Source organism: Xiphophorus maculatus, chromosome 17 (assembly GCF_002775205.1).
Source record: "Xiphophorus maculatus strain JP 163 A chromosome 17, X_maculatus-5.0-male, whole genome shotgun sequence".
Lineage (NCBI taxonomy): Eukaryota > Metazoa > Chordata > Actinopteri > Cyprinodontiformes > Poeciliidae > Xiphophorus > Xiphophorus maculatus.
The window spans coordinates 1,870,862-1,883,465 of NC_036459.1; the positions used below are offsets into that span (position 1 = coordinate 1,870,862).

The window sequence follows — 12,604 nt, forward strand, 5'->3', positions numbered from 1 at the left end:
ATTACCTCCCTCCCTGGCCCTCCTGACCCGGATATAAACCCGCGGCGGACATGCTGGCTGCGCCGTGTGATTCCTGACGACATGCGGACGGTTTCTGGAGGGTCCCCCGTGATTCTGTGATAGCCCAGCGGGACAGAGAGCCGCGGAGGAGTCAGCCTTCAGTACGGTGAGTAGATCGGTTTCTCCGGGGAGACAATGAAGGGCTGGAGGGCGGAATGATCGCTTTGTGGGATGTTAGTGACCGACTGCAGCTAACGGAACCGGGCCGAGACACACAGAACTAAATAACACTTAGAAACTCCTGTGTCTGTCGGTTGGTACTGGCTCTGCTTGAACTCCGGGCTGGTTTGAGCCCATCTGACCGCCTCTGGTTCCTACAGCAGCAGGTAAACCAGCTAGCCGCAGTCAGCTCGCTGTGTTTGGGCAAAAGTTTTAGTTTTCAGCCGTGATTCTGCGGCCTGAGAGGCTGATGGGGTGTTGATCCAGAGAGGGGACCTTGATCCAGCTGTCCGGCTCTGGTTGAACATGGAGGCCGATGTTTTCTCTGTTTACTGACGGTAAGCCCGGCAGTAAATGCCATGCTGCAGGTGTTGGCACCGTGTTGCATCATGTTGCTGTTAAAGCGATCCGTCTGTCCTGCCCGTCATCCAGAAACACGATCCGAACCGAACATCGACTGTCAGTAACTTCTGATCATATCCATAGTACCAACTACCGCGAACCGTCCAGAACCGGCGGTTAGAATCAGTGCAACAGTCCGCCTAAAGACCACAGAGTCCGGGATAAACAAAGTACCGGAGGCCGCTGACCCACCGGACACTTAGTACTAACTGCAAACTGTCATTAACTACCAATACAGGCTAGTAACTGTCATTAACTACCAATACAGGCTAGTAACTGTCATTAACTACCAATACAAGCTAATAACTGTCATTAACTACCAATACAGGCTAGTAACTGTCATTAACTACCAATACAGGTTAGTAACTGTCATTAACTACCAATACAAGCTAATAACTGTCATTAACTACAAACAGGCTAGTAACTGTCATTAACTACCAATACAGGCTAGTAACTGTCATTAACTACCAATACAGGCTAGTAACTGTCATTAACTACCAGTAGAGACCCATAACTGTGAGCTAACCACTTAGTAACCTGTGCATGGGTTAAATGGTCTAAGAACTAGTTAACATTTTAGTGTTTTTCACTAAATATCCAAGATGTTTAATTGCCAGCCACTAACTATCCACCAACTTATTATATACAAAGAATGTTAAATAATCTAAGTAATGTTTAATAGCATGTCACTAACTACCCATCATGTAGCCTAAATACAGCTTTAACTAGTGGTGGTAACCAATACCAGGTTATTTCCCCGCCACTCGGTAACCATAGTAACCAGCACCAGGTTACTGTGGTGTGACAGCTGACCTGAGCGGTACAGTTGTTTGCTTCAGTAAACTAATAATAGTTCAGTCAGAAAGTTGGACTTCAGTTCTGGTTCTGATGAGTTGAGTCCAGCAATCACCAGAACTTAAAGCCCATAATTCATTCAGACGGGCCCAGAAATGGGCCCAGAACCCAGGAGTTGTGCTGACCGCTTGGGGGCGTGGTTAACTCCTGGTTCTCCTGCAGATGTTCCACAGCTGTTCCGCTGCAGCACCGAGGAACCGAGCCCACCGTGAGGAGAGTTAACCCCTGCATGGCCTGCCAGTCTGTCTCTGCAGTCATGGACGAGCAGGCACTGCTGGGGCTCAACCCCAACGCCGACGCCCCCTACAGGCAGAGGGTGAGACTGCTCAACGGGCCGTTTTCTGTCCGCACAGACAGGGGGCGCTGTTCGCCTGCAGGGTAAAGCTTACTGTGTGTCTCTGCAGGCTTTGGCTTACTTTGAGCAGCTGAAGGAGTCTCAGGACGCCTGGGAGGTCTGCGCCGACGCGCTGGCTAAAGGTATCTACAGGTGAGAGTCTGCTGAGAGCGCAGCACAGGATTCAATACTTCAGCTAAATCTCTGTTGCTCATCAAGGAAAGATTTACTGACACACCTGCTCACGGTTCTTCTCTGCAGCGACGCCCACGTCAAGTTCTTCTGCTTCCAAGTCCTGGAGCACCAGATCAAGTTCAGGTGAGGAGCAGCAGGTGTTCCTGGTGGGCTGTGGGCTCTGCAGGTCTTCTGACTCGTGTTGCTGTTGTTGTAGACATGCAGGTCTGAGCGCAGCTCAGCAGCAGCTCATCAGAGAGACGCTGATGAAGTGGCTGCAGACCCAGGTACCGTCACCTTTACCTAGGCTCCGTCAGAACCTGAGACATTCCTCCTGATCATATTCTCCTCGCTCTGTAGCTGATGAATGCTCAGCCGGAGAAGGCCTTTATCAGGAACAAGGCGGCCCAGGTGTTCGCCCTCACCTTCGTCATGGAGTACCTCACTCTGTGGCCCAAGTTCTTTTTTGATATCCTGAACCTGGTGGGTCTGAACCCACACGGTGTCGACATCTACCTGCGGACGCTGATGGCCATCGACGCCGAGGTCGTGGACCGAGACATCGTGCACACGCCTGAGGTGAGCATGCGCGAACGGGTAGGAGGCTCTGGTTCTGGTCCACACTCTGACCCGGCACCGTGTTCTGCAGGAAACCCGCAGGAATACGTTGATCAAAGACTCCATGAGGGAGCAGTGCATCCCCAGCCTAGTGGAATCCTGGTTCCAGATCCTGACGGCGTACCAGCAGACCCACCCGGAGCTCACCTGTCAGTGTCTGGAGGTGGTGGGCGCCTACGTGTCCTGGATCGACCTCAACCTCATCGCCAACGACCGGTCAGCGAACGCACCAATCAGCTGACCCGCTTGAGGAGATTCTGGATGGTTCTGTGGGTCATCGGTTCGTCTTGTTCTAGGTTTGTGAACCTGCTGCTGAGTCAGATGTCCATGGAGGACCTGAGAGAAGAGGCCTGCGACTGCCTGTTTGAAATTGTCAACAAGGGGATGGACCCGGTGGATAAAACCAAGCTGGTGGAATCGCTGTGCCAGGTTCTGCAGTCGGCCGGATTCTTCAACATCGAGCAGGTAGGAATCGTCCTCACAGCACCAACACAGAACCTCCTGGTTGAAGACAGGAATCTCCTGACATTGAGGGTGTAGGACTAGAACTTTGTCGTTTAGGCTCCAGGACCAGAACCTTATGGTTTAAGACCAGACTCTTCTGGTTCAGGTCCAATGATTTCCTCTGGTCCCTCAGGAAGAAGATGTGGACTTCCTGGCCAAGTTCTCCCGGCTGGTGAACGGGATGGGCCAGAGTTTGGTCCTGAGCTGGTCCAAGTTGGTGAAGTCTGGGAACGTGAAGGAGGCGACGGAGACTCTTCATGCGGTGGAGGCCAAGGTGCCGCTGCTGCTGCAGTTGCTGGTGCATGAAGACGACGACATCTCGACCAACATGGTGGGCTTCTGCTACGACTACCTGCACGTGCTCAAACAGGTGAGTTCCCCAGAGGAGGTGGGTCTGGATCCTTCTGCAGCAGGTTCTGACTCTGTTCTCTCTCTGCAGCTTCCTCAGTTGACGGAGCAGCAGAAGGCAAACATCGAGGTGAGTCACGATGGTTGAAGCTGGAGATGTTGGGGCTTTCAGCTACTGGTTGGTGTTAAAGCTCTGAGTGTCTGCAGGCCGTCATGCTGGCTGTGATGAAGAAGCTGACCTACGATGACGAGTACAACTTTGAGAACGAGGTGGGTGGTGTTCCTGCGTGGAGTTGGGGATGATGATGGTGGTGGAGTTGGGGATGATGATGAGGATGATGTGTTCCAGGGTGAAGATGAGGCCATGTTCGTAGAGTACAGGAAGCAGCTGAAGATGCTACTGGACCGCCTGGCTCAGGTTTCTCCGGAGCTGCTGCTGGAAGCCGTGCGCCGGGTCTTCACCAGCACCATGCAGTGAGTACAGGCGATGATGACGACGGCTCTGGTGCCGGTCTAGGTTCTGACCCAGTTCTGTGTACCATCAGGAGGTGGCAGACGGCGCCGTTCATGGAGGTGGAGGTGGCCATCCGGCTGCTCTACATGCTGGGCGAGGCGCTGCCGGCGTCTCATGGCGCTCACTTCTCCGGCGACTCGGCGAAGACGAGCGCGCTGCAGGACATGATGAGGACGGTGAGTCACATGACCCGACATCTGGAACGGATCAGAACCAGAACATCTACCGGGCAGGTTTCAGGAGGAGTGGTTCAGAACCAGAATCTCCTGCCGTCCTTCACTGCTCCCTGTCTCTCCTCAGCTGGTTTCCTGCGGTGTCAGCGCCTACCAGCACTCCTCCGTGTCTCTGGAGTTTTTTGAAACGGTTGTCAGATATGATAAATTCTTTATCGTGGAACCGCAGCACATTCCCAATGTTCTGGTGAGTCCGGCTCCCAGAGAACGGTTCTGATGATCCGAACTGCATTTTGATGTGGAAGTGTCTGTCTCAGATGGCGTTCCTGGACCAGAGAGGACTGAGACACAGTAGCCCCAAGGTCCGGAGCAGAGTGGCCTACCTGTTCTCCAGGTTCATCAAGACTCTGCAGTGAGTTCTCGGTCTGAAACGGGTCGTAAACGGGCCTGTCTCTGGGTCAGGACTGGGGCTCCACTCCCTGCTCTGACCACACGTCTATTTCTGTCCAGTAAACACATGACGGCGTTCATCGAGGACATTCTGACCCGGATCCAGGACCTGCTGGAGCTCGCTCCTCCTGTAAGCAGAGATACAGCTGTTCTCCTCTGACTGCCTTAGCCCTTCACCCTGACTACTTTGACTCCCTGACTCCTCCTCCTCCAGGAGAACGGCTTCCTGGCGCTGCTGACCAGTGACGACCAGCTCTTCATGTTCGAGGCAGCCGGGGTTCTCATCGTGAGCGGCGAGAGTCCGGTGGAGCGGAAGCAGGTTCTGATGAGGAGTCTGCTGGCGCCGCTGACGGACGCCTTCCGCCTGCTCCTCGCCAAGCTGCTGCAGGAGAGCGTGGAGGAGCACCAGGCCGCGCTGGCCGACTGCCTGAGCCACGCCGTGGGATTCGCCAGGTCAGAGCCAGCATCTCTCCGGTTTAGGGAGGAAGCGGCGGGCTCCTTCGGACCCGCCTGACTCCTCTTCCTTCGTCTCTGCAGCCGGACCAGCAAGGCGTTCAGTAACAAGCAGACGGTGAAGCAGTGCGGCTGCACCGAGGTCTACAGGGACTGCCTGCATAGCTTCCTGCCGGCGCTGAGCTGCCCCGTCCAGCGGGGGGCGCTGCGCAGCGCCGTGCGCTCCTTTCTGCATCGCATGATCATCTGCCTGGAGGAGGAGGTGCTGCCCTTCATCCCGGCCGCCTCGGAGCACATGCTGAAGGACTGCGAGGCCAAAGACCTGCAGGAGTTCATCCCGCTCATCAGCCAGATCACGGCCAAGTTCAAGGTACATCCGGAACCAGAACCCTGCGGTTCCCCGCGGCGCCTTGCTGACTCCTCCTCTCCCTGCAGCGCCAGGTGTCACCCTTCCTGCAGCAGATCTTCATGCCGCTGGTCCTGGCCATCTTCGAGGTTCTGGGCCGACCCGCGGAGGAGAACGACCAGACGGCGGCGCTGGAGAAGCAGATGCTGCGGCGGAGCTACTTCGCCTTCATCCAGACGGTGGCCGGCAGCGGCATGAACGAGGTGCTGGCCAATCAGGGTGAGCGCAGAGGCCACGAGATCACAACCGGTTCTATTTGGGTTCAGGAAGCTGGAGGCGACCTGAGCAGCAGAACATTTGGGCCGGCGGTCCAGATGTTGGTCATGTGACCCGTTTGGTTCTGGTTCCAGGAGCAGAAAACATTGAGCGGGTTCTGTTCACCATCATCCAGGGTGCTGTGGAATTCCCGGACCCGATCGCCCAGAAGACCTGCTTCATCATCCTGACCCGGCTGGTGGAGCTGTGGGGTGCGTCTCAGCACCGTGACCTCGGTTCTGGTTCCGGTAAGCCTCTGGGACTAATCTGTGTGCGGTTCTGATCCGATCTGCAGGCGGGAAGGATGGGATGGTGGGCTTCCCTGACTTTACCTATAAACACATCGTCCCAGCCTGCTTCCTGGCGCCGCTCAACCCGACCTTTGACCTCTCTGACGCCCAGACGGTTCTGGTGAGTCTGGAACCGAACCCAGTCTGAACCCAGTCACTTGACCCGTTTGGTTCTGATGGTTCTGTTGCTCCTCAGACGCTGTCGGAGTGCGCGCTCACGCTGAAGATGATCCATCTGAAACGGGTAAAAACGGTTCTGTTTGTCCCGGTTCTGAGGTTCTCAACGGGTTCTAAGATTCTGTTTGCTCCTCAGGGGTCAGAGTTCATCCAGTTCCTGCAGCATGAGTACCTGCCGTCCCTACAGGTGACTCCGGAGATCTCACAGGTAGGACAGAACCAGAGCCGTGGTTCTCCTCAGATTCTGGTGTTGGTTCTGATTGCCATCTTGGTTCTGATCCAGGAGTTGTGCCAGGTCCTCCAGCAGCCCGATGTCAAAGTCCTGAAGAACTACATGAAGGTAGGAGGCGTCCCTACCCGGTTCTGGTGCTGTTGGGCTTCCTGTGACGGTTCTGTCTGTCTGCAGGCGTTCTTCCAGAGAGCCAAGCTGTGATCCCGCCCGGACCGCCGCCTGGACTCTGCTGGAGGCTGGAGGTCGGAGCGCCGCTCTGACCGGACGACGAGCCGTCCCACAGAAACGGCTCCGAGGTTCTGGCCTCGGATTGGAACCTGGACAGAGCAGAACCCACTCCTCACCTCTGGAACCCGAAGTGGGAACGTTCCCGTGATCCGCTTGTTTTCGGTTTGCAGTGAAACATTTCAGTCTTCTGTCCGTCAGAACCAACGCCACCGGCTGCTCAACCAGGTTCTGGTTCTGGACGGTTTCTGATCCAACATAGGATCCGAGTGTAAATAAAACAGATGTTAAAACTGTAAATAAAGATGCTAGCTTTAGTTTTTTTAAGAATTTGTCACATCTGGGAGCCTTGTACGGAAGCCCATCAATGCCAAGATAAAGATCCAGTTTATGAGGTAAAGAAAAAAAACTGGTGGCTGAACGTGACCCGATTTATTCTGGAAATGTTTACATAAAAATATTTTCTGTTACTAATTTAGATTTCAGTTAAACGCTAATAATCGGCTGAACTGCCAGGAGTTTTCATTTCTGATCTGTTTATTTATCATGTTTCTGTTTTGGTCTCATTGTCATTGCAGAATGTGTGACTCAGTAAATTTCCTGCAGATCTTATTTCATCATAAAAGCAGTTTTAAAAATATCTTTTTGTTTTTCTTCTACAATCTTTAAATATTTAAAACATCTGATTCAGTCTAAAATATTTTAACAGGAGTACAACTGATTTAAAAAGAAAAAAAAATAACTTTTTAGATGTTTAAAACATCTCTATTTTATTACGCCACTGACTTTCCAAGCAGTTAAACTCCTCAGCCAATCATCTGGACAGAAGCTGGAAGCCTCTGCTCTGTCTTGTGCCCTCTAGTGGTGGTTTGACGCAATGACATCATGTTTGGTTGTAGAAAATCCAAAACCTGCATTCCTGATGAGTCCTATATTTCTGATAAAATACCTCAGAGCAGAAAGTATTTCATGTAACTTGATCAAACCATCAGGAAAGGGAATATTCTGGGAGAAACACTGAATCAAAATAAGACATTCAGAGTTGGACAGGAAACCTAAACCCGAAGGGAGATCAGGCTCTGGATCAGTGTTACGCCTGGATGTTATGCAGAGTTTTCTGGTTAAAAATTTAATTCCCAGGCAGTTTTAGGTTGGGTTTAGGAAGAGACTGGTTTGAGATTAAGGTTGGGATTACATGAGGTAAAACTGGGATACATTTGAGATTAGGCTGGAACGAAGCTGGTTATTGATGAGGTTGAGTTGGGGTGAAGTTAGAATGAGGTTGGGGGAGGATAAGGTTAAAGGTGTGAAACCATAGAGGTCGGGATGAAGTTGGAAAATCCTGCGGTGGATCTGGCAGGAGGATTGAAACAACGTTTATATAGTTCTGTATTATAAACGAACTTTTAAGCTTCATGTGATCGCTTTTATTTTGTAAACCAAAAACAGCTAGTCTTGGCGCAGAACCAGACTCTCAGCTTCATTTATAAACAGAAATGAACTGAACTGTTCAGAAGCAGAAAAAGGAATCAGTACAGAGTAAAGAGTCTGTAAGGTGCTCAGCCTTTGATCACAGCGATGGGCCTCAGTTTGATGGCCTTCTTGCTGATTCCTGCGTCATGACACGTGTTCACCACGTCCGTCACGTTCTTGTACGACTCTGGAGCCTGAAAGAAAACCGGATCAACAGTTTGCTTCCTCAGAGGTGTTTCTGGGAATGTTTCTGATCAAAGATCATTGTCTTCCTCACCTCCTCCATCACCAGTTTGGGAGACGCCACTCGGATGGCGATGCCCATATCAGCCAGTTTGTCCAGGACGTCCTGGAAGTCCAGATTCCTGCGGGACTTTGCTCGAGAGAGGGCGCGGCCCTGCAACAGAGAACATGAAGTGAATCAAACATCCAGGTCCTCCCTGATGTCGGGAATCTCTTGATCAGACTCTTACCGCTCCGTGACACGTGGTGCCGAACGTTTCCGTCATTCCTTGATCGGTTCCTGTCAGGACGTAGCTGCAGGTTCCCATCGTCCCTCCGATGAGCACCGGCTGACCTGTGAGCTGAAGGAAGCAGGAATGTTTCAGAACAGTTACTAATGCCAGCGGCAGCGACGGGTCGGAAGAGTACCTGGTAGTCCACCGGGATCAGAGGATGGTGAGGAGGGAAGGCACGGGTGGATCCTTTCCGGTGAACCAGCAGCGTCCTCTGCTTCCCGTCCACCATGTGCTCTTCCACCTTGGCGATGTTGTGGGAGACGTCGTAGATGACGTGCATGTCCAGGTCGTCTGGCGTGGTGCCGAACACTTTGGAGAAGGCCTGGAAGACCGAATAAAGACGGACTGAGAAGATGTTTGGGCCTCTAAGTTGAACATAATATTAAAAGTGAAAGTGTTCTTCTTCCTGTAGAAATGTTCAGATTTTCAGACACTCCATCTTTCACTCTTAAGAATTGTCCTCCAACTTGAACAGGAAGTGACCTCAGAAGGTTCCATCCAATCATCATTCTGTTTTGATCTACTCCCCTTGGACCAGTTGGTAATAGTTTGTTAGTTTGGCTGGGAACAAACCCAGCTTTTCATCCTAATCCACAGGTTTGAGGTCGAACCTTTGGTAAGGCGGTGCCAGCAGCTTAACACTGGCTCACTTCAGCCACTAAAACCCGTTCTGATTGGATCACGGCTCTGTTGGGACATCCAACTGTGCACCAGTTTCAACCAACCAGCTGTTGATTTGAAGTGCAATACAAAAAACATTTAGCTTTTAGTTAATCACTCAAGGCTTGAGTCTTGGCAGGTTCTGGGTCGGTTGTGGACATCCTTTGCTCTGAGGTGGACCAGTTTGGGTCAGGTGTTTGAATCTTGAAGACAACTGGATGTTCTAACAGAACAATAATCCCAACTGGACATTTTCCTGGAACAACCATCCCAAAACTCCAACTTCAACCCAAATGAAAATTTATGGACTGCAAGTAAAATCCAGGTCAGTACCAGAAAATCAAATATTATAGTCTGTAAAACTTTAACACTTTGTGGAGCCGAGCAATTAACTCAACCGAATGAGAACCAACTCGTTAACGATCGCGTGAGTTATTAGAAACTTTGATCAATTCCTCAGATCAGCTGGTTGTGACTAGTCAGAGCCTACCTGAACTGACCCGTTAAGGACTAGTTAATCTTCGGGTAATCTAACCAAGCTGCTAGTCAGCTGGTGAGCCTCTGCCAGGTGAGCGTACCTGTCTGGTGAGGAAGGTCATGGAGGAGCGGTTGACCCAGGCGTAGTTCCCTGCAGCAGCCATTCCCTTCAGGTAGTCCTGGCCCTCCTGGGAGGTGATGCGAGCGCAGGCCAGCTGCCGGTCGTTCACTGTGATCTTATCCCGCTTCATGGCCTTCTCCATGGCAACCAGAGCATCTGTAAACAACAAACCCATTAGTGTCCTGATGAGGTCAAACCCAACTGGACCTGAGGTACTGCTGGGTGTTGACGCTGTCTTTTAGAAAACCAGGTGTACCTGTGGCGACCTGGTGTCCGAGGCCGCGGCTGCCGCTGTGGATCATCACGCACACCTGGCCCTTGTGGTCGATGCCCATCTTCTTGGCGGCGTACTCGTTGTAGATCTCGTCAACCACCTGGATCTCAGCATAGTGGTTTCCGGCCCCAAGCGTTCCCAGCTTCGTCGCAGATACAGACAGAACAGCGGTTCATACTTGTTACTCGCAGGTAAATGGTAAATGGCCCGAACTTGTATAGCGCTTTATCAATGGGACAATGGTGGCGACTGTGGCAGGAGTTTGTCTTGGACCTACTGGTGGAGGTCAGAGGGACCGGTGGTGCCGGTGCACGGCAGCTTCGCCTCTGTCAGTATGTAGTATAAAGCACTTCACACTACATTCAGTCATTCATCTGTATGTCTGAATGGGTCGTATCGGGCTGCCAAGCACCGGCGCCACAGACCCTCTGACCTCCACCAGCAGGCAAGGTGAGTGAAATATCTTGCTCAAGGACACAACAACAGAGGCAGACAGAGCAGAGATTGAACCCACTGATAGCGAGGCGAACTCCTACACCGTCGCCACCATCATCCCAGTGACCTGTGGGGGCGGGGCCTGTGACGTACCTGTGGCAGGCCTCTCTTCTTGGCCTTGGACGACACCTTGTTAGGATCAGCCTGTAGCATCCGGCCATACTCCTCGCAGTGCTCCTTGTCCTCGGCCCAGGCGTAGCCCTCCCTCAGGGACCAGTCCACCCCCATCTCCAGAGCCTCCTCCAGATCCCTGGGGACACACAGGTGAGACAGGTGGGCAAGGCCCGGCAGGGAACCCTGCCCAATTCTGGAGAACCACTCACTTGGCTCCCATTGGGATGACTCCTTTGGAGCCGACTCCGACCGGGATGTGGTCGAACAGGGACTGGGCCAGTTGCTCCTTCACCGGCTGGACGTCCCGCTCGTCCAGGTTGGTCCTCAGGAGACGGACGCCACAGTTAATGTCAAAGCCAACGCCACCTGGAGACACTACTGCGTTTGGATCGTTCATGTCGAAGGCAGCCATGTTGCCGATGGCAAATCCGTATCCAGAGTGGACATCTGGGAGTCCGATGGACCTCTGCGGAGACATTTTAGATTAAGGTTTTGACTTGTCAAAGGTTCAAATCATTCAGTTGTACTCACATGAACAATTCCAGGCAGAGCTGCAACGTTCCCGATTTGCTTCATGGCCGGCAGAAACCCTCCGACACCTGAAGGCAACCAGGACAGGTGAGACTGAACACCTGGGAGACAGCAGGCAGCACGTGGCAGATCCAGACTCACCTCCCCCTCTGCAGGCGTTCCGGAGCTCCTCAAACATCAGCTTCTCCAGGGAATCATTCACATAGAAGACTCCTTCAACCTGAAGGGAAAAAGTCAAGGCAGATTCTGTCACACTTTCCTTCCACCAGTTTCCATTGTAAAGCTCAATGAAAAAATTGACATGGTTCTTATCTGTGGAGGACTTTAGACTAGAGCAGGACATTTACAGATAAACGTGAATCCTTAACGTTAGCCTAAAACAGCAGCCCAACTCTAATATCCAACATCTATATTAGCCCTTTACGAGTTCAGCAGCTGTCAGGCTGGACCTTCAGGCTGAACTCTGTTCTCTGTTTGTATTATTGTAATTTTACTTAATCAAACTGATGAAAACAAGCTTATTAAATTTAATTTTTTTTCAAAATTTGTCTTTATTTTGGGGTCCTCCTTCTTTCGGCTTGCTTCTTAAAGTCGGCCTGGACCCAACAGAACCCTGAGGTCCAATTTATCTCCGACAGATCCCTCCCGGATTTTGTCGGAACCGAACCTGCTCACCTGCATGTTGGGAACAAAGCCCTTTTTGATCCTCCAGCTCGTGCTGCCCGTTTTCTCCAGAAACTGCAGCTCATCGTTGTAGTTTCGGCTCATGGTTCCGACCCAAACAGCTGCCGGTTCGACGCCACGCCGCAGGACGCAAAGCGCTACAGAAGCCGGTAAGACTCAGACTGCAGGAATGACGCAGGAAGATTTAAATGTTCTTATTAAATGATTCCGGGGTGTTTATAAGCTAATTTAAGATCGGTTCGGGTTTCCTGTAGAAACTAATCCCTCAGCGTTCCAATATTTGTGATTTTCTTCTTCTTCTCTGGTTATAAACAGTGAAGCGGTGCTTCTGATGTCTGTGGGTTATTATGATCTGCTGCCACCTGCTGGCAAGGAAAGTCATTACACATTTTTATATTTATATTTGCAATATCTTTTTAAAGTTAGAGCTGCACAGAGGAAGGAAAGTGACTCTGGATTGAGGCTGGACTCAGGACTTTATGATTGGCTGCCGAAGGACTTTTTTTCCCCTCTTTTGCGGAAATGATTTTTAAAGAGGCAGAAGGAGTTTTAAAATATTCAGTGACGGGATTTTAAAATATAGAGTAGATTAATTTGCAGAAGTGGAACTCCGGAGATCCTGAGGAAA

The 12,604-nt window shown here is 51.5% G+C and overlaps 2 protein-coding genes across 2 annotated transcripts; one reads left to right on the plus strand and one right to left on the minus strand.

Moving 5' to 3' along the window:
• The first annotated feature begins 14 nt into the window (after positions 1 to 14).
• xpot (exportin for tRNA) lies at positions 15 to 7,249 on the plus strand. The gene is made up of 25 exons (XM_005809691.3): positions 15 to 166; positions 1,639 to 1,792; positions 1,881 to 1,963; positions 2,072 to 2,128; positions 2,202 to 2,271; positions 2,345 to 2,563; positions 2,634 to 2,818; positions 2,899 to 3,067; positions 3,240 to 3,476; positions 3,546 to 3,584; positions 3,662 to 3,724; positions 3,804 to 3,928; positions 4,000 to 4,144; positions 4,269 to 4,388; positions 4,459 to 4,553; positions 4,652 to 4,721; positions 4,806 to 5,044; positions 5,129 to 5,414; positions 5,480 to 5,669; positions 5,801 to 5,917; positions 6,001 to 6,116; positions 6,192 to 6,239; positions 6,309 to 6,380; positions 6,456 to 6,512; positions 6,579 to 7,249. Exons 2-25 carry the CDS (start codon positions 1,706 to 1,708, stop codon positions 6,603 to 6,605), a joined length of 2,916 nt encoding a protein of 971 aa, XP_005809748.1. The 5' UTR covers positions 15 to 166; positions 1,639 to 1,705; the 3' UTR covers positions 6,606 to 7,249.
• Positions 7,250 to 8,033: 784 nt separating this feature from the next.
• rtcb (RNA 2',3'-cyclic phosphate and 5'-OH ligase) lies at positions 8,034 to 12,308 on the minus strand. Its single transcript, XM_005809692.3, has 11 exons — positions 11,968 to 12,308; positions 11,434 to 11,512; positions 11,293 to 11,360; positions 10,971 to 11,227; positions 10,741 to 10,897; positions 10,135 to 10,294; positions 9,859 to 10,034; positions 8,754 to 8,942; positions 8,576 to 8,686; positions 8,380 to 8,499; positions 8,034 to 8,296 (listed from the first exon to the last, which is right to left on the minus strand). The coding sequence occupies exons 1-11, from the start codon at positions 12,058 to 12,060 to the stop codon at positions 8,189 to 8,191; spliced, it is 1,518 nt and encodes a 505-aa protein (XP_005809749.1). The 5' UTR covers positions 12,061 to 12,308; the 3' UTR covers positions 8,034 to 8,188.
• Positions 12,309 to 12,604: the final 296 nt, after the last annotated feature.

Excerpts from the sequence above, each read along its gene's own strand:
- xpot (XM_005809691.3), top strand. The coding sequence starts at position 1,706 with ATGGCCTGCCAGTCTGTCTCTGCAGTCATGGACGAGCAGGCACTGCTG. Across the intron at positions 2,564-2,633 it reads ACATCGTGCACACGCCTGAG|GAAACCCGCAGGAATACGTT; the intron begins GTGAGCATGCGC and ends CGTGTTCTGCAG. Across the intron at positions 4,722-4,805 it reads TGCTGGAGCTCGCTCCTCCT|GAGAACGGCTTCCTGGCGCT; the intron begins GTAAGCAGAGAT and ends CTCCTCCTCCAG.
- rtcb (XM_005809692.3), bottom strand. The coding sequence starts at position 12,060 with ATGAGCCGAAACTACAACGATGAGCTGCAGTTTCTGGAGAAAACGGGC. Across the intron at positions 11,228-11,292 it reads CTCTGCCTGGAATTGTTCAT|AGGTCCATCGGACTCCCAGA; the intron begins GTGAGTACAACT and ends ATGTCTCCGCAG. Across the intron at positions 8,687-8,753 it reads TGATCCCGGTGGACTACCAG|CTCACAGGTCAGCCGGTGCT; the intron begins GTACTCTTCCGA and ends TGCTTCCTTCAG.